We start from the raw sequence: 25,450 nt of genomic DNA, 5'->3' as shown, positions 1-25,450 counted from the left end.
TCTAGACTGTTCTCCCACCAGAGGACATAACACATATCCCGGCCCCCAGGGCCGTGGCGCCTTCTCCAATGAAATGAACCCTTCCAGAACAGTGCCATCGTTATCACCGCCCAGAGCTAAGCCACAGGAGACTCAGCCCCCTTACTGGGTAACACCAAAACCCTACTGTGCCTTTCCTTCCCCTCCTCCTCCACTAACGAGTCTCCATGAAGCTAGACATCAAGCCAGACAACAGACAGCGATCTCCTTCCCCAGTCTCTCTGAACAGAAAAGCACAGAAAATGCCCATGTAATTTTGGAGACACTTGCCACACTTGGCCCTCTCTCTACAATTTGTGAATGGGCAAGAGACTGGTCTCTCTTCCTTCGGGGAGGGAAGAGGGTGGAGGTGGAGGTGGGGATGGGGATGGGGTTGGGATTGGGGTGGGGATGGGGATGGGTGGAAAGGAGTTCTCAAATGGGCGAAACCCTCCAGCAGCCCGGCAATCATCTTCCTGTGATTTACAGCGTGCCTCTAAAAATATCTATGAGATCACAGAACATTAAGTGCGTGACACCAAACATTTGTAACTAATCCGCGAAAATAAAGTAAGGGTGTCATGTTGCACGGGGAACACAGTGGAATTTGTCTTGTGTTATCATTCTAAAATAAGACGGCCTCAATTTGGTTGAAATATATCTTCACACATTGTCTTCCAGAGCAGAGCCGTTTGAGAAATTCTGATTGCAATTATAAGAGCTGAATAGGGAGTACTTTGCATTTCCTTTGACGATGCTGAAAGCTATAAGCTATCCTGATATTAAAATCTTTGGAAATTGATGAGTACCCCAGGTGTCATTACAATTCTCTCCCCCCGATCCGAGTAATTAAAATCTATTATGTGAACACGTGTTAATATTTTATCAACTACTGTTTTTAATTAACTCATCGTCGGAGGCCTCCCGCAGTAGGCGTGATACTGCTCTAAGTGACCCCCCCCCCCATCTAGCTCCCAGCTGGGCCTGTCTCGGGGTCTTGGAGGAAGGCCTCCTCACAAACGTACCACAGTATTGAATTCCGGAACCTGCCACAGCAGCCAGTCTTCGTTCAGGGTGTACAGGGCTTTGCAAGTGATTACATCCACGGGACCCTTGTTTATTTTCTGGTTCAAAGTCGTCACCAGCAAATAGAACGGCTCTCCAACAGTCTCCTTGGAAAAGACACAAAAGCGACAGTGAGCTGTCTGCGGAATCCACCGCGCCTTCCCAAGAGTGAAAGTTTCAGTTTATGGCAGCACGACAGGAGACAGGAGGCAGTGTTTTCCAACAATCGACACGAGACTCCCAAGAAAATACATATTGCTCTCCTCGGGATTGGGCGCAAAGCTCAGGGAATGCCACCTCCTCCCCCCGCCGGACGCCTGCATCTAGGGGGCCACAGCGAAGTGGAATTCCCAGCGGGCGGTTCCTCTACGTTGAGGCTCCCACAGGGCAGACTGATGCTCAGCAGCTACAGTGTGGATGCGGACCTTTGACTTTGTTTACGTTCCTACCTAACTGCCTTTGGAGCAAAGCAAAAATAAAGGGCATTTAAAAGAAAATACACAATGATTAACCTTGGTAACCAGAATAAACGTCGGAACGGTCTGTACAGTGGCCAAGGGGACGCTTTTTGGTGTTAAGAGCTTCTGATGAAGGAAGTGGCCTTTAGGTATCACCCCTTGCGGTCCCCCCACCGGTGCCGCCCTGCACCCCCTGGTGTGCAGGGCCGGTGGTGCCTGGGCAGCCCTGTGCGCCTTTGCTGGCGGGGACCCACCAACGTGCTCCAGCTCCCTTCCCTGGACCAGAGCTAGTTCCACCGGCCGCCGGCTGGCCTGGCCCGAGGACCCCTGCCTCGAGCCCCTCCTCCCGCCAGGCTTCGGCTCCCAGGGGCGCGGCAGCAGGTGCCCCCGGACTCCCAGTGGCTCAAGCAGGCGGCTGGCGAGCTGGCTCCCCCGGCCCACAGCGCCACGCGGGCTACACGGGCGGTGTCGCCGTCACAGACATTTGCCGAGTAGGCGCGAGAAGAGCGAGGGCCAGACCTGGAGTCACAGCAACCGCCCTCGGCCTAGGAAGCCACCCGAGCCACCAAGGCTTCACGCGAGTTTCCAGGCCCTGCTTTCAAAGGAGAGGGGGGGGCCCCCCCGTCTGCCCTGCTTGCCCTGCTTGCCCCGAAACGTAAACCCAGACCTCTCCTAGGCCTCGGCCTCCCACCGCTCACCTGTCCCATCCCACTCCTGCAAGCCCACGGGCCCTCCCCGGCCCAGGGCCTCCTGCGGCCCCTTGGGCATCCTACACTCCACCGGCTCCCCGGCACTTTTCCCATTACTTTTCCTCATTGAATCCTCTCATCTAATCCTCTGAGGCAAATATCTGGCCATTTTGCGTGGGGGTGAGGGTGAGGGTGGGGTGGGTTAGAGCACAAGGAACAGACTTTCCCCAAGTCCCAAGTCCCTGGGCTGGCCTGTGGGAGTTAGGACTTTTCCCTGCTGACACATCCTTGAGTCTCCTCCTTAGCATAAGGACAGAGGTGGAATGTTGAGAAATTTCCCAGGCGGGGATAATATTGGGACTAGCACCTGACATTTAAAATTCTTATGGGAAACTTCTTTTATTTAGTGCTTCACAACCCACAGCTCTCTGGTCTTTGCCTCTGCCCCCCTCGGGGAGCGTCCTGACTGCAAACCTAGAACTTCTACTTCTCCTTTTCCCTCCAGCACACATCAGAGACGGGGCTGAGTGTCCCTGTGAGCCCTGCGGGCTGGCTGTGCCACAGAGGCTTCGGTTGGGGGCGCAGGGGGGCAGCTACAGCCTCACGGGCTCCGTACGCGGGGAGTGCCCCAGAACTCTCCAGAGTGCAGCTGGACTGCGAGAAGCAATACCTCGTCTCACGTTGTTATCCGCGCCCATGGTTCTAACCCTGGGTAATCATGCCCAGGATTCTTGGGGGTTCTCGTGAAAAACACTCAGATGCCTGGGCCCTAACTTTAGACCTATGGACCCCGAATGTCTGCAGTTGAGGCCTGGGCTTCTGTGGTTTGAACACCTTCCCAGGGGATTCTGCTATGTGGCTGCCTGAGAAAACCACGAGGTTTCTTTTACCCCGGTGAACACAAGTCCTTAGTCAGTCAACCTGTGGGGAGCTTGGGTGTGTTATCAGACCAGGGAATGCACAGCTCCTGTGGGGCTGGCTGAGGTGCAGCGCACCTCCTTCCCGAGCCATGCCCACCCTCCCTCCCTCTCCTGAGGTGGGAACTCAGCTCAGCCCTTCACCTTCCTTTCTTGTGTGAGGCCAGACTCTGGCCCTGGCTCAACCAGAGGCTTTCATGCCCGGGATCTCGTTCCATCCCCAAATCCTCCCTAAGCCTCTGAGAAGGTACCCGCCTCACCGGGGAAGTGGCAGCTAAGAGCTCTCAAACCCTGGTGCCATCACCAGGGGGGAATGTCACGTCTGTTCCACATGCTCCAATTCCCCCCTCTGCAAAATGGCCATAAAGGTACTTATCTCACAGCATTAAATGAGAGGATTCGATAAGGAAAAATAAGCAAAACTCTTAGTATGTCTGGCACACTCAACAAATGGCAAATGTTATCATTACATCACTCACTGAGCCCTGGAGCTCAGAGGAGGAAGCTACCTGGGGTCACAGAGCTAGTGGCATCCAGGCAAATGTCTATGGAGCGGGACAGAAGGACCAAGGCTGCCCGAGTCCTACATCCACCTCGGGCACCCCGTGTGAGAAGTCAGGCCCTCTGCACCAGTGGGGATTTTTCCAGTGAAAATGAAAGCATCGCTGACCAGCTCAATGTCACTTCCTCCTGGGAGGCACGCCACCCCTCACCATCTCAAATGCCCAAGATACTCGTGAGTCAGCACTGCAACCTCTTAACCCAGAATCCTCCACTCAAGGGAGCCGTTTGGGGTGAGAGCCCAGATGTTTGGAACATCTCACCCATTTAACGCCCAAGAGCAGCAAAAGCAAGGCTCCAACCAGCACTTGAGGGCTCAGATCTCAAGATCCCAGAAGGAAGAGCAGGAAAGAAATTTAAAACCAGTGACTAGGCCAGATGAAAAGCGCCATTCCCGGAGACACACAGAGAACTGGGGCCAGTGAACTGGGGCTGAGATGATTTAGAGCCTCAACCTGTTGCTTCTGACCAAGGTTCCTAGCCCAGGGCTCTTCCTGTTACCTCAGGATTCTCGAACGCAAGGAAGGCACAGGCAATCACCCAAGAGGAGCTTGGGAAGCATGGAGTATGGGGTCCTCCTGCCAGGGCTTCTGCTTCAGTGACAGGTGGTGCGGTAGGAGTCTGCTTTCTAAGACTAAGACCCAGAACTGGGTGTGGGTCCTGCTGCCTCTGTTTAGATGTGGTTGTGGCTGAAGCTAGGATGGTGGGAAGCGAAAATATCTGCCCCAGAAATAACTGCTAACACCTCCCCACTCCCCACAAAGCATACGATGATTTATACCAAGTAAACAGAAAAGAAGGCAGATTTCATTAATCTTAATAAATGGGGAGTGCCTTGGGAGAGGAAGGCATTGGTAAAAAAAAAAATGTTGTGCATCTACTTGTAAGATTGCATTAAACATTAAACTAAGCACAGTCTATTTAAAGTGCTGCTTTTGGATCTAAACTTAAGGAGCACTGTTAAAACCTGTGGCATAGCAGTGTATCTTATTCAAAGTTTAATTAGATTTTGGAACTAGCTACAAATACGCAATTATGCAGTTTTGCTGGAATCTGGAGGGCTGGTGAAATTAAAGAAGGATAAGAACCTTCTGTACCAGGGCCTCAGATGGGCTGAACGAAGATCAGGTTTAACAGAACACTCTTCTTGTCCTATTAATATTTTATGACACTAACGGCCAACATTTACGGAGTGCTTACTTGGTGCTAAGCCACTGCATACATTTTCTCATCTAGGCTTCAGAACAGCCCTAAAATCTCCTTCAGTGCTACAGGTTATAAACCCAAGGCTCAGATGGGGCTGGGAGCCTCCTCTAGTGCATGATGGGGTCCAGAGGTAGACCAGGCGGTGGGCTCCAGGACCCGCTCTCTGACCCGCTGGAATCTGCACCAAGTTGGCATTCAAAGTGATTTTAAGATTCAGTCAGGCTCCAACCACATTCATACAATACCTCCAACAAAGCAAACACAAGGGCTGAGCAGCTCTTTGGGGCCTCGCTAAACAAATGGAATAATGTAGAACAACTGTCAGAATGGAGAGTAATCAGCTTCCAGTATTAGTAGGTGAATGGGTATCTCCAAGAGGCTTCAGAGGCCCTGCAAGCAGTGCCTTCTCTTCAATATTTGAAATACTCCCTCCACTTGGTACGGCTTATTAACAGACCAGGGGGGCTCTGGTTGTCAATTAACGATGTGAAGTTAGGCTCAAAAGTCAATGGTATAAAATTTCAGTTATGCAAGGTAAGTTCTAGAAACCTATTGCACAATGTTGTGCCTACAGGTAAGAATGCTGTCTTGCATGCTTAAGTAGCTCTGGTAAGAGGGTAGCTCTTGTGTTAATCGTTTTTACCACAATACGATTTTTAAAAGAGAAAAAAGTCTAAATGACTTGCTGAGGCCCGTTATGGTAAGAGCAATTTTATTTTCCCCTCCATGTGCTCCTAGGAGGGACCACGTCTAAAAGAGGATAAAGCACACCATGGAGTGCTTACGACTTATCCTGGCAAAGACGTAAGCATCCACTAAAAATCACCACCTATTGTCTTACCTCTGACACTGCCAAGGGATGTGACACTTACCCGCAGAAAGCCAGAAAGGCAGACGGACATCCAGTTGGTGAGGAGTTTTTCGACCACAGACTCTGTGCGTCTGAGCATGAGTTTAGGCTGCATGTTACTGGACTGTTCCATCAGGTCCCTGGTCAGCACCTCCAGGATGCTGGTCAGGTAGACCAGCTTGGTTTGCAGCGCAATGGTCAAGAAGGAGGCAAACAGACACCTGTTTAAAAATAGAGGTAGTTTTACACTACTCAAGACATCGAAACAACCTAACTGTCCATCAGCAGATGAACGGATAAAGAAAATGTGGTATATGTGCACATGTGTGTGTGCATGCACATTTGCACGTGCACACTCACACACACACACACTACACACACACACACACACACACACACACCAGAATACTGTTCAGCCATACAAGAGAAAGAAATCTTGCCATTTGTGACAACATGGATGGACCTTGAGGGCAGGACGCTAAGCAAAAAAGCCAAAAAAAGACAAATACTGTATGGCCTCACTTATATGTGGATTCTAAAAGACAGGAAAGCAATCAAGCTCATGGAGAAAGAGATCAGATTTGTGGTCACCAGAGGTGGGGGGTGGGGGAGCATTGGAGAAAGGTGAACACAATATATAAACTTCCAGTGATAAGCTAAGTACATGCTAGGGGTGTAATTAATGTACAACCTGGTGACTTACAGTTAACACTGCTGTGTAATTTGGAAGTTCTAAGAAAGTGAACCCTAAAAGTTCATTTTTTCCTTCTTTTTGTATCTGTATGAGATGACGGATGCTAACTCAACTCATTGTAGTCATCATTTTGCAGTTCACGTAAGGCGGTTCATTATGCTGTACACCTTAAACTTATACAGTGCTGTATGCCAACTCCATCTCAAGAAAACAGAGAGAGGATGGGATGCCTGGGTGGCTCAGTGGTTGAGCGTCTGCCTTTGGCTCAGGGCATGATCACTGGGTTCCGGAATTGATTCCCACATTGGGCTCCCCACGGGGAGCCTGCTTCTCCCCCTGCCTGTGTCTCTGCCTCTCTGTCTTTCATGAATAAACAAATAAAATCTTAAAAAAAAAATAAGAAAAAAGAAAACAGAGAAAGAGAAAAAAAAAAAAAAAAGAAGAAGATCTACAGATGACAAAGAAGCACATAAAAAGGAGCCTTGGTTAATGAGGTTAACTACCAGCTGTGGCTAGGCTGGACGCGATGGTAGTTTCCACGGAAGCTAAGGGAAAATGGGCACTGTCCTGTGGGTACTTGGTTTTTTGGTCGTTTCTTTTTAATGCCTTCAGCCAACCACCCTTGTCCTTGATCCATGAAAACCATGCACTGACATGACCCCAGGACACTGTCTGTGTTTTCAGTTCTTAAACTTTAAACTAGAGTGGTAAACAAGAAGTGAATGTTTTTCCCAAATTTTTAGGTGTTTTAAAAATAGAAAATAGCACTTCTGCTTTTTTGATTCAGGATTCATGTTTTGTTTCTTGGTATTGGGGTTTTTTAGGGTTTTTTTGTGGGGGAGGAGTGTATGTGAGTATGTATTGGGGTTGCGTGATCTGAAATGGAGCTATTGTGACTTCATGATCCTCTCGATCAGATAGCCTCTGGATAAATCCACGTTTTCAAACGATGTGGATACCAAGTTCAGGTTGTGGTTTGGAAATAAAAATAAATTGACTAATACCTGTCCTTCACTGAAAAATTCTTCTGCTTTTCAAGGGTGTGGATGACAGTAACAAGGAAACTTTTATTACAAATCAGGGCATCCAAAGCTGTGAGACTTTCATTCTTGTCAGTGGCATCTCTGTTCTGGAAAAAATAAATGAATATAATATAATATAATTATATTATATTAGAAATTAGAAGGTAGATCCACAATGGGTTTTCCAAGACAATGAATTATTTAATACTGAATCCATGATTCCAAAAAGGTCACAAAAATTCAATAATGGAGATGATGATGATGATGAGGACACTATGAAAGTCAGGCAGTCATGGACTAAAAATGAAAACTTAGAGACTTACATGCATATCTTCAGTGAAGATGTGTGTGAAGCCACCTGACTGAGAGGAAGGAGACACTTTCATTATTCATAACATCCAAAGGAAATGAATAGAGTATTTTTGTTACAATACCCAAGTCCGTTTTAATAAAGTAGAGACACTGTTTGCTAATCTGAAGAGCCCCTGGGCTTCTGTTCATTTTACATCCTCTAATACATAATAAATAATTATTCAGCTCTCAAGAAGCACTGGTGAATTCTGAAAGCCTCTAAGATGAATCATTATCTTTGCATCAGTCCCGTTTTTGGTAGAGGAAGGCATCTCACACTTTCAAAGAACAGACTCAAAAGTGAAAGAAGCAGTGAAGATGATTATGCAAGTGGGTAGACCACTCCTCAAGCAGTTGGCCTTCTAGGGTAAATACTTAGGTGTCTCCATAACTTTTTATAGATCTTAGCTTATAGGTTGTAGCATCCACTCACTCCAGAGACAATGAAGAGGAGGTGAGAAAAGTGGTTAAAAAAGAAAAAAAAAAAAAGGTAGAATCTGGAACCAAATTACTTGGATTTTCAGTTCTACTTTTATCTTTGGACAAGTCATGTAATCCCTCTGTGCCTGACTTTGCTCATCTGCAAAATGGGGACACTACTGAATCCTGCCTACTAGGTTTGGTGTGAAAAAAAAAAAAAAAAAAAACAAAGAGTGCACCGTAAGATCTGTGTCAGCTATGTTTATTGCTTTTATCAGTAATTTATGGCAAACAAGATCACAGTGCTATTGTCCTGCTGGTTTCTACAACTATTTTTATCTGCTATCCTATGTTGCTCCTGGATATGAACTTTTCCATTTGACTTTCCTTTTTTCATGTATCTTAAGTCTTCTTGGAATTAAAGGATTAAATTTTAAAAGCATGCTGAGTAACACTTTAAATGAGTCAACAGAATGAAAATATAAACTTGAACATTCAGGTTTTCCTCTTCCTCTTTTTTGGGGGTAATATTTGAAACTTTAGGCTATTTTTATACCTCATTAAAGTAAATTTCTTCTGCAGAGAATTTTTTGCTTTATAGTTTCAAATTTGTTAGCCTAAGCAGAAGACCTCAAACTATTTTGGTCATACTCTCCCTTAGTAATATACAGAAAAATCACATCCTGGGTTTCCATTTTCTAGCTCATAACATTTTTCTGCTGAACCAACTTTCTTTTTTTTTGAACCAACTTTCTATGGACGGTTTAAACAGATGGATTCCTGACCCCAAATAAGGAAATGCTATGATGCTCCCCATATTCTAAGGCTCCTTTCCCCTTTCATTTAAATTTCTCTCTTCTAGAAGGTAGGATGCACTGCTCACCCTCATTTCTTCTGTTTTCAGCAAAACAAAGCAGCTGCTACCATGAAAAGGAAGGCTTTGGAAAGCCAAAAGCCAACCAGCAGGGCACAGAGCCAGGAAGTGGCATCACCTTGGCCATTGTGAACTGACAATTTCCTCTGGTTCTGCAGACTGCTGTCTGGGAGGTGGTGACCACTCAAGTTCTCAATCTACCACCCGACCTCCAGGCCAAGAGGATGTGGCCCCTGATCCATCCGTAAAGGGCCTAATTGACACAAGGACGTATCTGCAGCCTAGAATATGTTTCAACTAGTGCTGTCATCATGGAATATGCTCCTCCGTCCTCTATATCTTCTAGTATAAATTTGATTTTCACTGAGGTCTTGATAGGGTTCTGATCATTATGCTTATTTTTCTCGGTCCTCCCCCTTTAATGATTCCTCCTGGCTTTGGTTTTCCAGATTTTCCCAGTCACTGTTTGAGATCATATATAAGCCTGAGTTTTTTAGGGTTTGGGTTTTTTTTTTTTTTAAGATTTTATTTATTTATTCATGAGAGACACACAGAGAGAGGGGCAGAGACACAGGCAGAGGGAGAAGCAGGCTCCCTCTGGGGAGCCTGATGAGGGACTCGATCCCAGGTACCCGGGATCACGCCCTGAGCCAAAGGCAGACGCTCAACTGCTGAGCCACCCAGCCATCCCTAAGCTTGAGTTAAATCAGTTTGGCTCCTTGCAACTACAGTTGACCCTTGAACAATGCAGGGGTTACGGACAGTCAAAATCTCTGCACCCTCTGCAGACGGTCACCCTCTGACCCTCTGCACAGTCAAAAATCTGCATGTAACTTTTCTCCAAAGCATAACTACAAATATATTGCCTACTGCTAACCTGAGGCCTTACCCATGAACACATATTCTGTATGTTTTCTGTATCATATCCTGTATTCTTACAATAAAGTAAGCTAGAGAAAAGAAGATGTTATTAAGAAAATCACAGGGGACGGAACATACATTTACAGGACTGTCCTGTTTTATTGAAAAAAAAATCTGTGTATAAATGGACTCATACAGTTCAAACCCGTGTTGTCCAAGGGTCAACCGTAACTCTCTTCTAAAATAATAAGCATTTTTTTCTGGGATTTTTTTCCCCCTCAAAACACTCAACTTGCAATACTATCTTTTGCATTCATCCCTTATCTTGCTCTTGATTACTGACTTTAGAAGATAGGACAATTTCTTTTGCAGGCCACAGATAACTCTCCTCAGCACTCAAGGGCAATCATTAACTGTAAAAGCCTACACAATCCTCATGTTGATGGTAGAAATCTCTGTTGTTTTATTGCTATTAAATTCTTAATGGGGATCTCAAATAGCTGGGAAATAGGACTCCTGATGTCCTGCATAGTCATCCTGATTCAGGGAACTGACCTCCCTCCATAGGTGGTGTTCTGCCGTAGAAATGGATGGATGAGGTGGCAAATACAAGTCTTAGTGCCTGGTACTCTTGGAGGAGAAGTTTTAAAAAAGTATATTGTACAACCACAAAAAAACCTGAAATCTCACTTATAGCCTTCTTGATTTACAACCATAAGGCTTGCACCAAGAAAAAAAAAATATGGTGGGTGTTTTATGGAGGTATCTCAACCTCTGGACACAGCATCACATATCATGGTGTCTGCTTCTAGAATGATAGAGAAACTGGAAATTGCTTACTGCATGTGTCTGAGTTTCTGAACTCTGGGCTTCTGGCCCAATGTAGCCGAGAAGCTTCTGGTAAAGTGATAGAAGCTCTATTTTTTGGCCTGGCTTTGCTTAGAAGTCTAGATTTAAATATGATCATCTGTGTTGATGTTCCAGAGGTTGGGCCCCACTGTGGTCACTAGTTTTGGACAAAAAAAAAAAAAAAGCAGCATGGTGAAGCAGAGGCATCAGGATGCGGAGGTGACGACAGGCGGATGGGTGTACTTGGGAGTGTCAGAGAGGAAGGGGGAGTGAGTGGGGGAGAAGATGAGGTGTTACAACAGAGACCGGAAACCCAAAGGGTTAAAGTAGACTACTCCTTGGAGTCCTAGAACGGATTAATCAATCATTTTGTGCAGCTCTTTTTTTTTTTTTTTTTTCACTAAATAGGTATGATATGGACTGATCAGCAGAAGAATAACTGCTGGAGAGAACCATAAAAACTCGACATTGCTAAAAATGGCTGCTATCAACTCGAATTCTACACATGTGTCTTTCCCTCTCTCTCATCCCATAGTACTTTTCATTTCCAATTGAGGAGTAATAGTGAATAATCTAGTAGCTGCAATGGAAGTCATGCAGATAAACACAACAAATTGGCCAGCCCACAATTTATTGATTTTTAAATAAACCAGCTTGCTTCCCAGCTACAAATTCAGCTCTAAACAAGTAGTAAAATAAAACAAAAGACATCATTCTGAACTTCTGTCCCTCCTAGGTTTTTGTTACTGGACAAAGAATAATTGCCAGTGACCCATCACAGTGTTATACCCTGATGAATCCAATTAATAATTACCCTCCTCCCCGCTCAGCTCAAACTTAAATGAGTATTTCCTACCAAGCACATCATCTACGGCTGCCTTGGAAGCCAACACCCGTTTTGAGGATAGCAACAAGCACCTTCATTATTATTCAAGACTCAACCTTAGGAATATGATCAATGGTCTTTTACCTCGGGGAAGAAAGTTCTCAGAGCAAAATGTTTGTAGTCAAGGAAGGGAACAGTTCCAAAACTATCAACCACATCCAATTTATCCATCTGCAGCTCGGCAAAGCCTGCAAAACAGAATCCCAAGAGCAATATTTTAACTCAGCAAACAATGGATAAGATCTTCTGCTGTTTTGTCTAACACGGAGTATGACCTTGGTTTTCATTAAAGAAGAAACAATGGATAATTACTTGGTTGGCTGCAGAGCAGAGCTGAAATAAACACAGAGCCAGGCCTAGACCCCACCGCTCAGATGTCTTCTGTTATAGGAACAGTTCTCATTACTGCGGCCAGCTCCATTTAAGGTGGGGGGGAGGGGAGCAGAGGAGACCATAAAGAAGGCTTGTTTTTCAACACATAAAATTTTGGAGCCTACCATCGCGTATCTCTTTCCGGAGCTCGCTCTCCAGGAGCTCCAGCTGTTGGCTCTGTTTGCGGCTCAGCTCCTTTGATTTGTGCCTGGTTACCCCCACGGCCGCTGAGGAGACAGAGATCCGGCATCAGATTGACATGTTAACTTCAAAAACAAAAAAGGAAAACGAAGCCAACCTTGACATTTCTTTTACAGAGAGAGAGAGAGAGAGAGAGAGATGGGGGGGAGAGAAAGAAAGAACGAAGGAACAGCCTTTAAGAGGTGGAATTTATCAGAGGAAACATTCCCAGTGAGGGGTCATTCAGAAGAGGAAGATGCCCAAGTGCAGCAGGAAAACAAAAATCCACCCACCTTAAAAGCAAAAACTAAATCAAATAACCTCCACTTGTAACCAAAGATCCCAGCTGGCTGAAAAGTAATGAAATAAGCCCCGTCTCCCTACAGCCACAGGCCACTGATATTGTTCCATTCTTTTTTTATTGTTTCTAAACATCCCGGGAGAAATAAAGTCGAGCCGCAATTGCAGAAGGAAACCACAGATCCACGGGCGAGCAACGCAAGCCAGACTTGTGTAGATCGAGTTGGGCAACGCGGAGAGCGATCTACCCTGAGCCCTGGGATCTGGGACATCGCTTCTCTCTTCTAACTGTGCTGTCAAGACAGTGCACTGAACGGGGTTGGTACCCGGTTACCATCCCTGCTCTGCCAATTACTTGCTGCGTGACGTCAGGTGAGCTCCTTAGCTTCTCTGTGCCTGGCTGCCTTGTCTGTCAAAGTGCCCACCTCACTGTGATTGCAAGAAGAGGGGGCTGTAAGAAGTAAGCCACAGGAAGCATTCAGAAGTTGTGTTGTTTTTTTTTAAAGAATACTCAACAATTGTCAACTACATTATTATCTGGAAAAGCTTCCCTCCCTTAACAGAACCTGTGTGCTAAAAGGACCCACTACCAGTAGATATGAATGATCCTGGAGGAAACAAAACCCAATACAGTTCTTCATGGGACCACTTCACAAAGTCAACAGTCTTAACCATAATATGCACTGTGCATCTTCAAAAAGGATGGGGCACACAGTGATTTCCACATTTTTGTGACCACAGAACCCCTTTTTCTAGGAGCGTGACTTTGGGTTATTTGCACTTCAGGCTGCACTGGCTCAGTGCAAGCAAGGGGAGCTGGGCAGCCACGTCTATCGAGCCACGGAGTTTTTTTTTTTTTTTATTTTTTTTATTATTTATTTATGATAGTCATATATATAGAGAGAGGCAGAGACAAGGCAGAGATAAAGGCAGAGGGAGAAGCAGGCTCCATGCACCGGGAGCCCGACATGGGATTCGATCCCGGGTCTCCAGGATCGCGCCCTGGGCCAAAGGCAGGCGCTAAACCGCTGCGCCACCCAGGGATCCCGAGCCATGGAGTTTTTTATGGCTGACATTTCCAGGGGAAGCCATGGTAGGTTTTGTAGGTGGCAAGCCTAGGTCCGGTATGTTTTGTGTTTTCATTCATGATGTGACCGACAGGCTAAAATATTTATACATTCTACACTTGCTCAAGCTGCTGGCGACAGGTGCTGCCCTGTAATCGCAGCAAGAAGGGGATGAGAATTTTAAAGGGCTTTGCAGATACCGATGAAGCCAAAGCCACGTGTCAACCTGAGCCCACTTCACCGTACAGAGCATAAACAATCTCGACGACAAAGTGAGGGGAGGGCGGTGGTGAATCGCACGATGCACAGGAAGAGAGCAGAGGTTTCTAGTAAGCTGCAAAGCGGAGATGACTCCATGGTGAGACTGGTGTCTACAGCTGCTTAACACTAGCGGATTCTCAAAACAGCTCAGCGTTTAGAATGTATAAGTAATCTTCTTACTTGAAGCCAGCACCAGCCAGGACTTTATTAAAATAACAAGCCCCATTCTGGATTCCAGATGGAGAACATGAGGAGAAGCCCAAGAAAATACCTGAAATGATCATCAACAGGGCAAAACAGGGCCTCTGCACAATGAATCCACCCCACTGGGCCAGTCAGTCACACACAGAATATCTTTCCCTCACTGGACTGAGAACCAGCCAGGAGAAAGGGCCAGGCCTTCACTCATCCTCTCCAGCGCCAGAAGTTTGTGCAGTTATCAGCAACACAACGAGTGCCCAGTGAACACAAGGTAAATGGATGCAGGGATGGATGAACCAGCTCAGAACCACGTCACACACTCAATGGCTATAGGGACCAGGTACACAGCTGAGTCGCGTGGCCCAGGTGCAGACAGCAGGGAGTGGTAGGCACTGTGGCAAAGCCCCAGGGACCCACATGGCCCCTCCCCGCCAAGGTGTCACTGCTACTCAGCTCCAGTAAACCCATGCTAGGGAACAGTGGAGATCCAACAATCTAGATCTTTCAGATTTTCAAGAGGTATTTCAAAAAACATGAATTAATAATTTCTTTTTAATTGAAGTACAGCTGACACAAATGTTACATAGGTGAATCACTTAATTTTAAAATGCCGTCAACCATTTCACCATCTAAAAACAATGCTGTGTGGGCCAAATGAAACAGATTGGTGGGACGCATTCAGCCAGCAAGCAACCACCCTGGGATCGCCGTGCCTGGATGAGCCTTGGGATATTTTAATAGATGGTACAGATCACACTTCTCAGACAGGTTTCTGCCAGGAAAAGCAGAGCTGGGATGGGAGCAGGGGTGTTTGGTGAGGTGAGAAAACAGCAGGAGATGACCAGATCTTGAAAGTCCAAAATGCCAGAGGAATTCTGAAGGGATAATGTAAATGGGACATTTGTCATCATGATTCACAGCATTGGGGAAGTAACATGGACTATATTTCTCCAGCACCAAGATGCCATCTTTGTACTGATGAGGCATCCTAAAAAATGTTTGAAAGTCCTCAACGTGTACCTATTTATTCCTTTCCCAAAGTTGTGATTTGGGTTTTCTTCCATTAATACTTAATTGAAGCAAACATCCCCAGCAAGCTGAGAGTCTGCCTGCCTGACAAGAGGCCCCAGGGAATAATTTCTCTGACAAATATCAAACGGGGCACTTACCAAAGATGACAATCACCAGCAAGACGGGAAGCACAATCAGAAAATACCAAGTGGTAGGAACTGTTTCCTGCTCTACGTAGAGCTCCAAGTTTCCCAATTTAACCTAATGGGAAAGAGTGTCATTAGACTCCATTGAGTTGGGCACCATACTTATGTACACACTTGTTCCTCCAAAACATCTTCCCCAAGATACAAAAAAAAAAAAAAAAAAGTGACAAGCTAGGTAGGATATATGAATTCCAGTCCTACTTTGGACAGAATGGCTATGTGATCTTGAGCATATCAAGAACATTCACTGTGCCTCGGTTTCCAGTCATGTCAGTTGAGGTGCACTGGTGTATAGACCTGGAAATTTTAGAATGGAGTCCTCTATGCCCTATGGGTTTAACTCTGCCATCCTATTCTTAGCTGCCTCGTCTCTAAAGTGGGATGTGGATAGTGCCTCTTGGCAAGGTTGTCATGAAGACTAGATACACTTCATCATTTGAGTGAGTAGGCCCACAGCAGTCCTGCTCAAGACTCCCCAGTGGCTTCCCAGAGCTCAAAGCCAAGCCCTTGTGGACCAAGCCAAGCAATGGTCCACAAGTTCCTAATGATCTATTCCCTCTCACTGCTCCCTCCACGAACTCTCCAGCCTCCTTGAATATGCCCCCTTGAACCCTCTGCTCCAGCCACACTGGTCTTCTAGTGGTCCCTCCAAAGCACCAGGCAGGCTCCTGACTCAAGACCTTTGCAACCTGCAGTTCCCTCTATTTAGAACTCTCTACCCCAGAGAGCCCCCAGTTTATTCCCTCTCTTCCTTGGGGTCCGTACTCAAAAGTCCTTTTTAACAGAGAGACCTTCCCTGCCTACCACCATCCAACTTGCAGTGCTGCCTACCCTCTGCTTCATTTTTCTCTGTGGTGAGTACCACCCCCTAATACATTTCTAATTTGCTTTCTTCATCCCCACAAAGGCAGAACCTGGGGTCTGTTTTCTTCTCCACTCTGTTCCCATCACAGAATAAGCACTCAGGGACCATTTCACTAATAAAGATGGCTAGCGTTCCCCCCCACCCAACCAAGGTGACCGGTGGGAGTGCTTGTGAGTTCAGTGGTCATTACTGATTTGATGATAATTAGTACCCTCTTTACTGTACAGATGGACAATGGGAGGCTCAGCAAAGCCAAGTGACTTACCTAAGGCCACGCAGCTATTAGCTCAAGCAGCTGGGACATGACCATGGTGTGTTTTTTGGTTTTTTTTTTTTTTTTTTTTTTTTTGGTCTTCCAGTCTGATATTCTTTCTTCTTGACCTTTATTCAATATTTATGACTACAGATCATAAAACATTTCTTTTGGGTATAGACTGTGGAGAGCCTCATATGGCATGAACACCATAAAGAAAGACTTCTAATATGTTTCCTTTCCCAAGGGTCTCACATCTTTATTGTGGGACATAAATATATCTGTGATGGGACCCTCCAATGTGTCGGGAAAAGATGAATTGTGGCAAGTAGGACTCCATGATGGAGGGAGCAGCCCTTGACCCATAGATTATCTGGTCTCCATCCGAATCTACTGCTATTGAGTGTGCTGGGTTTCTGCTAAGACATGTCACCTCCACAGTTGGGAGAAGAATGACAGCTCGTTCGTCAGTGGTCTGGAGATTCTGCTTGCAGATGCTACAGTCTAAATGTATGTCTAGAACAAAAGCTATCAAGACTCATTAGTATTGGAGACAATGGCATGTTCAATGCTTTGACATTCGAATAGGCACATGGACGGAGGCTGCCAGCTATTTTGGAGGAATTATGCTTGTGCTTGCAATAGCAGCTTTGTTTATCTGCTATTTAAAGTGAAGATCTAAAGATCCATGACAGATGCCACTCTGGCTTTGGAGTAGCTTGAGGAAGTGCCCCAAATAAGGTAAAACCAACAGGTGGGCCTGTCAGGTGACTTACACGAACTTTCTTGGAAGAGGTGTCAATGCTGTTTGCATTAGTGATGCCTTTAATTTTGCAAAGGATGATGGTGAGATCTTGATTTCTAGTGATGTTTTCAAAACTGCAATTTAATTGCTCATTTTCCCCATGGAAGAGGGTGATTTCAATGTCTGTCTTGGAGATGTTGAACTCATCGTTTTCTTTCTGCGAAGAATGAAGAGGAGATGGAGGAATCGGGGCACATGGGGGAACCCACAGACCCCAGCACACCTCACCCGGCAAGGCGGGATCGGGGCACTGGGGCAGGACACATCCCAGCGGAAGTAAGGGAGAAACGTACTTGGATTTTCACTTCCAATTCTGTGTCCCCCTCGGGTTCAACCCGACACCCTGTGAACCTGGGGTCCTCCAGATACTGCAAGCTTCCGCACTCCAAGTAGGTATCCTGGACTCTGAGCTTCACAGTGACGTTTGTACGTGCTTTCAAGCTCTTTAAACTGGGAGCTAGAAACCTGCAGGAAGTCGCCATACAATATTCAGAGACCTGGGGGAGGAGAAAAGAGCATTTTTAACAACTTCATCAGCCAGTCCCAGTCCTGTGACTGAAGATCGAGGCGACAACTGAACTCTGTGCTTCCAACTTGTCATCTGAGAATTCGGGGTAGTGATGTCACCTCCCCTTACAGGGCGGAATTAACCTGAAATCAAACTCAATGAGCCAAGGGCTCATTAAACGAAATGGGGGCTAAATTAAATGAGATTACATGTGCAGAAAAGCTTAGAACAGTGCCTGGCACATAGTAAGCACTCAGCGAACGCTAACTGGTATCACTGCAAACACTGCCAGCTATCAAGAGCAGCCCGCGCTCATGCAAGGCAGACAGGGTGCACAGAGAGAAGCAGCCTAGGGGAAGAGGAGGACTTGGCACCAGCAACTTTACAGGGCCTGTGTGTCCTGCGAGGCCTCAGGGTGGGTTGGGGTATGTGGGCAAGGAGGGGACCATCCCCTAGGGAGGCTGCAGGGACCCACACACTGCTGGCCGCATCCCTCCTGCAGCGCTTAGCACAAGTCACTGACCACAAGTAAGGAAGCAGTTTTGCAGGCCTGACCTGAAATCAGGGTAACAAAAGCAAAAGGGACAATGTGGCCCCCATGCAAATGCAGAGCATGAAGGCTGGGAAGAGTACAGAAAGAGTGGCCTGCTTTACAGGTTTATTAATATTATTTTTTAAAGATTGATTTTATTTATTTATTTATTTATTTATTTATTTATTTACTTACTTACTTACTTACTTACTTACTTACTTATGAGAGACACAGAGAGGCAGAGACATAGGCAGAGGGAGAAGCAGGCTTCCCACAGGAAGCCTGATGCAGGACTCGATCCCAGGACCCCGGGATCACACCCTGAGCCAAAGGCAGATGCTCAACCGCTGAGCCACCCAGGTGTCCCTTTACAGGTTTATTTATAAAAAACATAAATACTGTCATCTTTAGAGGTGCAGAGAAATGGGGCAGAGAAAGCTGCTGGAAAAGAGGAGGTTGACAAAGGTCCTAAGGAAGAGCAATAAGGGGCAGCTGACTGGCTCAGTCTGTGGAGCATGTGACTCCTGATCACAAGGCTGAGAGTTTGAGCCCCATATTGGGTATGGATTGCTTAAAGAGAAAAATCTCAAAAAAAAAAAAAAAAAAAAAAGAAGAGCAATACAAATCGTGGAAAGAAATTTGTCAGGTAGGGAGTTTACCTGTTCTTTTAGTTTCTAATATCAGACTTGAAAAGAAAGGGTGGCAGAAGGTGCCTTGGTGGTTCAGCTAATTGAGCATCTGACTCTTGATTTCAGCTGGGGTCATGGTCCTGGGGTTGTGGGATCGAGCCCTGTGCTGGACTCCACACTCAGTATGGAGTCTGATTGGGGTGCTCTCCCTCTCCCTCTGCCCAGGACCTCCGGTGTGTGTGTGTGTGTGTGTGTGTGTGTGTGTGCATGTGTGCGCTTTCTTCCCACTCCCCTCTCTCTCAAATATATCTTAAAAAAAAAAAGAAAAAAAGAGAGGGTAGGATGAGGCCATAGGTGGGAATATCTGACACAAACAAAATCTACTTCCTTCTTAACAAACCTTCCCCAGCCCTGGATCTCTCGTTCTCATTTCTGGCGAGGTGAAGAACCAAACAAACCTCTCTGTCCTCACATTGCAGAGATGTGGCCTGGAATCAGACACAAGGTAAGGTGTAGAACTGGCTCTGGGTGCAGCAGGAGGCAGATGTGTGTGTGACAAGGCTGTAAGGATGACTCAGGAAAGCCGCCTGGACCTAGGCCCCGAGCCCACACGGGTCCCGAGCATGGTGAATGGGGAGAGCATTCATGAAGCATTTAAAAGTGCATTCAGGAGGCCCCAACCTGCATCAGAAATCCATCATTTTGTGTGATGAGGCCCTTCTTGGACTCCTACCAGTGTTAACAGGGTGCTGGAGGCCAGAACCCTGTGTGGGGAAGTGCAAGGTAAGAGGAGGTCAGGGCAGAAGGATGTGACAAGATTTCTGGGATGTGGGCAGGGCACTGGGCCTCTGACCCGCAGATCTGTCGGCACAATGGCAACACCACCACCAGCCTGCACAAGACCGTTCTTCTTGTTGGCATCTCCCCTTCACCCCTCACAGGGCATCTTTGCGTGTCCTCCTAAACATCGGCTCCTTACAGTGCCTCCCTACAAAGCCCACGCAGAGAAAATGCAGGCCTGCCGTACCCAGCTCACTCCTCTCTCCTCTGTGCCATGATTGGAAACGCTCCACCACAAAGAGAGAGTCTTATTATCTCCATGATAGCCCAGATGGTGGATATCACCCAACAGGTAGACGCTTGTAACATCACAAAGGCACAGAAATAAAAGATATTCCCCAAGAGATATTAGCGTGATGAAAACAAAATCATCCTTGAAAATTACTATTATTACAAGGTAGCTGAAGACTTACATTTATGTTTCCTTTTAACTCGTGTGAAATGATTAAGTTGTCAATTACGTCAAAATTTCTGCCTATGATGGTTATATTTTGACCACCACTGCAAAGAAAAAAAAATTAACAATAGGAGTTTCATAGTAAACATACAGGCATTTTTCATCTACGAACAAAGCTATCACTTTATCCACACTTAATATGAAACTCAGTTATGTTAGAGAGCCAAGTAATACATTTTAACTTCAAAGGCAGGATAGTTCTACAAGTTTTTTAACAATACCGGCCACAAAATGTATAGTTTTTAAGATACATAAATATAAAAATTCAGGTCAGATCCTGTTTTAATTCTAGGAAAATGCCCAAATTCTTTCACAGAATTTTGAGTTTTGTTGTGTCATGTTGCCACATATAATCAGATCATCAGCTATACCCCAAAAAGGTTTCACTAAACAGAATTTTGTTTGATTGCTGTTTAATCTATATTAAGACACTTCAATCTAACAATTTGCAAAATCAAACTCCCAACCTACCAATTATACTTTATTTAGGGAGATGGGGAACATTTTGGACAAGGTAAAATTATAAATGGCATTAAAACTATAAATTCCCATTTGGTAGGCCATATAAATAACAGCTACGTTCTCTCTCTCTCCAAAACCAAGCCAAATGATTTCACATATTCTCAGCACATAATCGCTTATAAGCAAAGTGGTCATTAGACGTGAAATAAACAGCTGTCCACAGCTCTGGCTGCCCTCATCCCCCCATTCATGTAGGTCATTCTGGGGGACAGGAGCTGGGGAATGTCAGCTCCGTGCACCAGCCAAGCCCAGGATGACAAGACCGGGAGGTAGGCATGAGCAGGCCAATTTGTGCAGGGCAGAAGGAAGACAACAAGCTCTCAACCAGTCACAAGGGGGAAGGGTCTAGTTGGCCTCATGCCAGCCCATCACTGTTACTAGAAAGTGGAGCCCAGCATGCTCTGCCAACGGTCAGCCTGCAGAGCCCTGTTCTTGCCCAGGGAATAACTCAGAGTCACAGGCCCAGGATATCACAGGTGAGTGGACACTAAGAAGCCTAACAAATCACTGCGTTGTACACCTGAAGCTATGTTATATTGTAGGTCGACTACAGGTCAATAAAAAAATAAAAATAAAGAAGCCTCTTATTTTATAGCAAGGCAGAACACAGTGGTGGTTTACAGCAGGACTGCCTGGGAGCTTACAAGTGGTTTGACTACTCTATGCCTGTTTCCTCTTCTGCCAAAGGAGCTATTCCTTTCATGATGATTAACTGAGTTAATAAATGTAACACACAAGGCATGTGGGGAATGCCACGTCAGTGTCTGTTTTTATTTACAGGAAGGATTTATACCCAGAGCCGGGAGCGCAATACTATAGACTTGGTTTGGAAATTTCAATATTTTTCATGCCAATGGTTAGAGGCAGCACTGTTGAAGTCCTGAGCCCCCAGTTGTGTGGAATGTGACTATATTTGGAGACAGGGTCTTTACAGAGGTAATTATGATTAAATGAGGTCATTGGGGTGGGCCCTAATCCAGGAATATGACTGGTGTCCTTATAAGAAGAGATTAGGACACAGTCACAGAGGGAAGACCATGTGAAGACACAAGGAGAAGACCATCCTTCTATAAGCCCAGAAAAGAGGCCTTGGAAGAAACCAACCCTGACATCTACTTCTGACTTAATCTTAAATAAGAACACCAGACTAGAAGTATTTTTCTTCTTCTTCTTCTATTTTTTTTTTAAACAAAGGCTCCTCTACATCTATAGTTTCATTTAGACAGTACTTTGAAAGTCAGCTTCATGCTGTGTTAGGTGAAATATCTTATTATGAAAATGTCTTTAGAGCTATATTCCAAAATCTGAATGTGAATTTAAATTCAACTAGGCATTTTTTTTTTAAATATACTGGAGTCATCTGGAAGAGTTTATTTTGGAATGTCAATCTTTCTCACAGGGAGTATCTTTGAAATGTAGCTACTGCTTTTCATTTCCATAGCTTCCAATATTTCCTCGAATTATTCAAAGCAGCTTACTCTAAAGGTTATAAAATGAAAGCTGTCAAAGAGCAGCTTTGTGTTGTGGGCAGGAGTGAGATGTGGTGCATGTGTATCAGAAACGTAGGCTGGGGGTAGGTACTGCAACCGAACAAACATTTTAAAAGGCAAAGGATTTATACAATGACAAGAAACCACCGTACAAAGCAAACATTTTAGCTGTGAGCTTCCTGGCAGCCACAGCTCGTAGTAAAGCAGGATCTGCTCACAGTGTTCACAGTGACAACGGGAAGCAGTGGCTGGTTGGGTGTGTGTGTTTTCCAGGAACAAACCCTCAGGGGGGATTCTGTGAGAGGAATTTGCATAGGACTACTATTTCTATATTTATTTGAGTGAAATCCATGATCTGTATGCATATGACCCCTTCCTTTCTTTCATTCATTTTGTTTTGTTTTGTTTTGTTTTGTTTTGTTTTGTTTTGTTTTTTTTAAGGGAAGAAGAAAGAGAGAGAATCTTAAGCAGGTTCCACGCCTGCACAGAACCTGATGTGGGACTCAATCGCACAACCCTGAGATCATGACCCCTCTAAGCACAATGTCAGAGGAATATGAATCTCGAAAGCACCTGATCCAGGTGGTGGCTGGATATATGAGGGAACAGCGCGGCAGAGCAATATATGACAAGGGTCCCACAGATGTACAGTCCCCGCCGTCAAACTGGATACACACATCCTTCATTTCTTTCCGGCTGGATGGTAGAGAGAATTTCATATGGGTGTCGTTCAGCACGTGGCTAACCTGTATCCTAGAAAGGGGCAGAAAAACAACTGGTAAGTGACACAGATCCTTAGCACCGCTGACTACTGAACATGACAGCATACAAATTTTACTTGAACTGCAACAGTCCACAAACTATCAGGACAGATGCTGGCAAACTGGTAGTTCATCAGGGGCCACTAGCCACTGTGGGTGTCATCGGGGCTGGGTTCCTCTTTCTTCTGTACATTTTTATGTTTTCATTTGCATTTCCCTTAGAAGTGGGGAAAGCAGATGTCACCATTGCCCTGAACAAGCCATAACAGAGAGTGGCACACGTACTGGGGAGTCGTGTTAATTCTGCTGACTCTGAGAATGACACTATCCTTACCTGTCAGAGACGTACACTGAAGTGTGTATGAGTGGAAAGGATGTGGTGTCTGGGATATGCTTTTAAAAGCTCCAGCCACCACCTGCCCCTCCCCTCCAATGACGAAATGAGAGTGGCAACATGTTGGTAAGTTTTGAAGCTGGAGGATGGGTACAGGGAGGTTCACTGTACTCTGCTCTCTTGAGTATATTGGAAATTTCCATCATAAAATTCCAGTCATTTTATGGGATGAATGGACAAAGAAAAGTTCTTTCTCCATTTCCGAAACTTAGAGAAAGAAAAGTAGTTGCAGTAGAAGAGTAGAAGCTCGTCCCAGGCAGACATGGGGACTCTGGCATTCAGAGAGCAGAGAGCCCATGACCAGAGTCTGTGCCGAGAGCCTGGGCGTCTCAGGGTCAATCAGCATCAGAGCCAAGCCGCCTCCCAAGGAGCTCCGGACAAGAAATGAGTTGGGACTACCCTGGGTGCTTCCAACATCTGCCGCACCTGCCCTCTACACCCCTCAGGGCCCAGAGCAAAGCCTTCTACAACATTCATTCTGTAACCTTCACTTCCTCCATATATAATGTTTACAGTGACCCTCTAAAGCAAAAAAAAAAAAAAAAAAACCAAACACAAAAACAAAAAAACATTAAGACTGTGTTGTGCTGAATAATACTCAGGATAATGATGCTACATGTGAATCTACTCTTACTACTTAAAGGATAGTACATGATGATTAACGTCAACATACAAGTCCATTAAGTAGCAATAACAGATCCTGACAATAAGGCAAATTCAAAAAGCATCTGAGCCAGTGTGCATTTACACTGCCTCAGATTGACATTCTGAGCTTTATATTCAGAGCCAAGCTCTTAGAAAATTCATCGTAAAATGGCTGATCATTAAAATTCAAACTTGTTTATAACTTTTGGAAGGAGGGAGGCAGAAATGTGGGTCATTCTGCTATTATTCTTGTATTTTTCCCTTCGAAATAATTGGGCATTTGAAAAATGCCATATTAAAAGAGTTTGGGATTACAGCATGAACTCAGATATAGGATTAACTGGGTATTATGTTTACTTCTTGTGAACTTGGGTTCACCGCTCTGATGTGGTTACTGAAATGCTACATGCAGAAAGGCCTCTGAGTCATTTAATTTAATAACTGCAGTATCTCAAGACACATGCAGAATTGAAATGAGAGCATAAAGAGTCAAAGACAGGGTAATGCTCTGAAAACTGACTTCTTTTCCAGTGAAGGTGATTGCCTTGCAGTGAACACACAGGTGTCTAACTTCACAGATTTTGCTAAACAAAATGAAAGATTCTTGCAATAAAGTATTTAGCCAGGATCAACAGCACAAAAATGCCTATGCTGCATAGACACAGCCGCTAATGTGTGCTTGATAATTCCAGTAAGTAGCAGAATGGGCCAGAGCCACCCATGAACGGCTTTCTCCATCATGATGATAGACATCCCAAATCTACTGTTAGGAGGGGGAAGCGGATGGCAATTATATGCAGCAAATGAATTAAAACAGAAAATTCAGTAAATAAGTACGGCAGATTAAAATGCTGTACAAAACTGTTTTAGGAGTTAAAAACCAAAACACCACGCTTCAGCAGATTGTCTTCAATGCATTTCCATGATGAGAACGAGCTCAGTGTTATACTTCATATAGACTGTGATGTCTTCTACTTCAAATTAACCCAAACTTACGAAAGCTAACAAGCAGAAAACTCAATTTATCTATTTTGTTGTTGTTATCATGACATCTCTTTGGGGGGTAACATTTACACAACGATGTCAGTGAAACGCTGAAAAATTCTTTTCTTTCTCGAAGTTTCATTGGAAGGATAACTTAGAGGAAAAAGCAGTCATAGCAGAATGATGTTCAAATGTATACTGACCAGATATCTGTGTTAGGGTGTTTGATCTTTTTTTTAAATTACTAATAATATGTTCCATTTAATTTATTTAGCCTGAAACCAATCCAATAAAGAGAAGGCTACAAAGAATAAAACAGATTAGAAAGTTTCTTCTTTCCAACTTTGATACATAGGAAGAGCTGTGATATTTTATATTTTACCAACAAATTTCTAAGTATGCAACTATTTTTCTAAGGGGATCATCTTCAAGATGATGTTTGTTAC

The 25,450-nt window shown here is 45.0% G+C and overlaps 1 protein-coding gene across 2 annotated transcripts in view; it reads right to left on the bottom strand.

The window, feature by feature from the left end:
* The window catches only part of PLXNC1 (plexin C1), a 137,930-nt gene that overhangs the window by 32,463 nt on the left and 80,017 nt on the right, over window positions 1-25,450 (bottom strand). For both annotated transcript variants that reach the window (XM_072724580.1, XM_025992362.2), the window contains exons 11-21: window positions 22,794-22,973; window positions 20,165-20,252; window positions 17,536-17,739; window positions 17,214-17,399; window positions 15,272-15,374; window positions 12,219-12,320; window positions 11,806-11,909; window positions 7,804-7,842; window positions 7,463-7,587; window positions 5,787-5,985; window positions 1,044-1,190 (exon numbers count right to left, since the gene is read on the bottom strand). In XM_072724580.1, coding sequence (XP_072580681.1) covers window positions 1,044-1,190; window positions 5,787-5,985; window positions 7,463-7,587; window positions 7,804-7,842; window positions 11,806-11,909; window positions 12,219-12,320; window positions 15,272-15,374; window positions 17,214-17,399; window positions 17,536-17,739; window positions 20,165-20,252; window positions 22,794-22,973 — 1,477 coding nt within the window. The remainder of the gene's footprint in view (window positions 1-1,043; window positions 1,191-5,786; window positions 5,986-7,462; window positions 7,588-7,803; window positions 7,843-11,805; window positions 11,910-12,218; window positions 12,321-15,271; window positions 15,375-17,213; window positions 17,400-17,535; window positions 17,740-20,164; window positions 20,253-22,793; window positions 22,974-25,450) is intronic.

This window comes from Vulpes vulpes, chromosome 10 (assembly GCF_048418805.1).
Source record: "Vulpes vulpes isolate BD-2025 chromosome 10, VulVul3, whole genome shotgun sequence".
Taxonomy (NCBI): domain Eukaryota; kingdom Metazoa; phylum Chordata; class Mammalia; order Carnivora; family Canidae; genus Vulpes; species Vulpes vulpes.
This window is presented reverse-complemented; position numbering and strand designations above follow the sequence as displayed.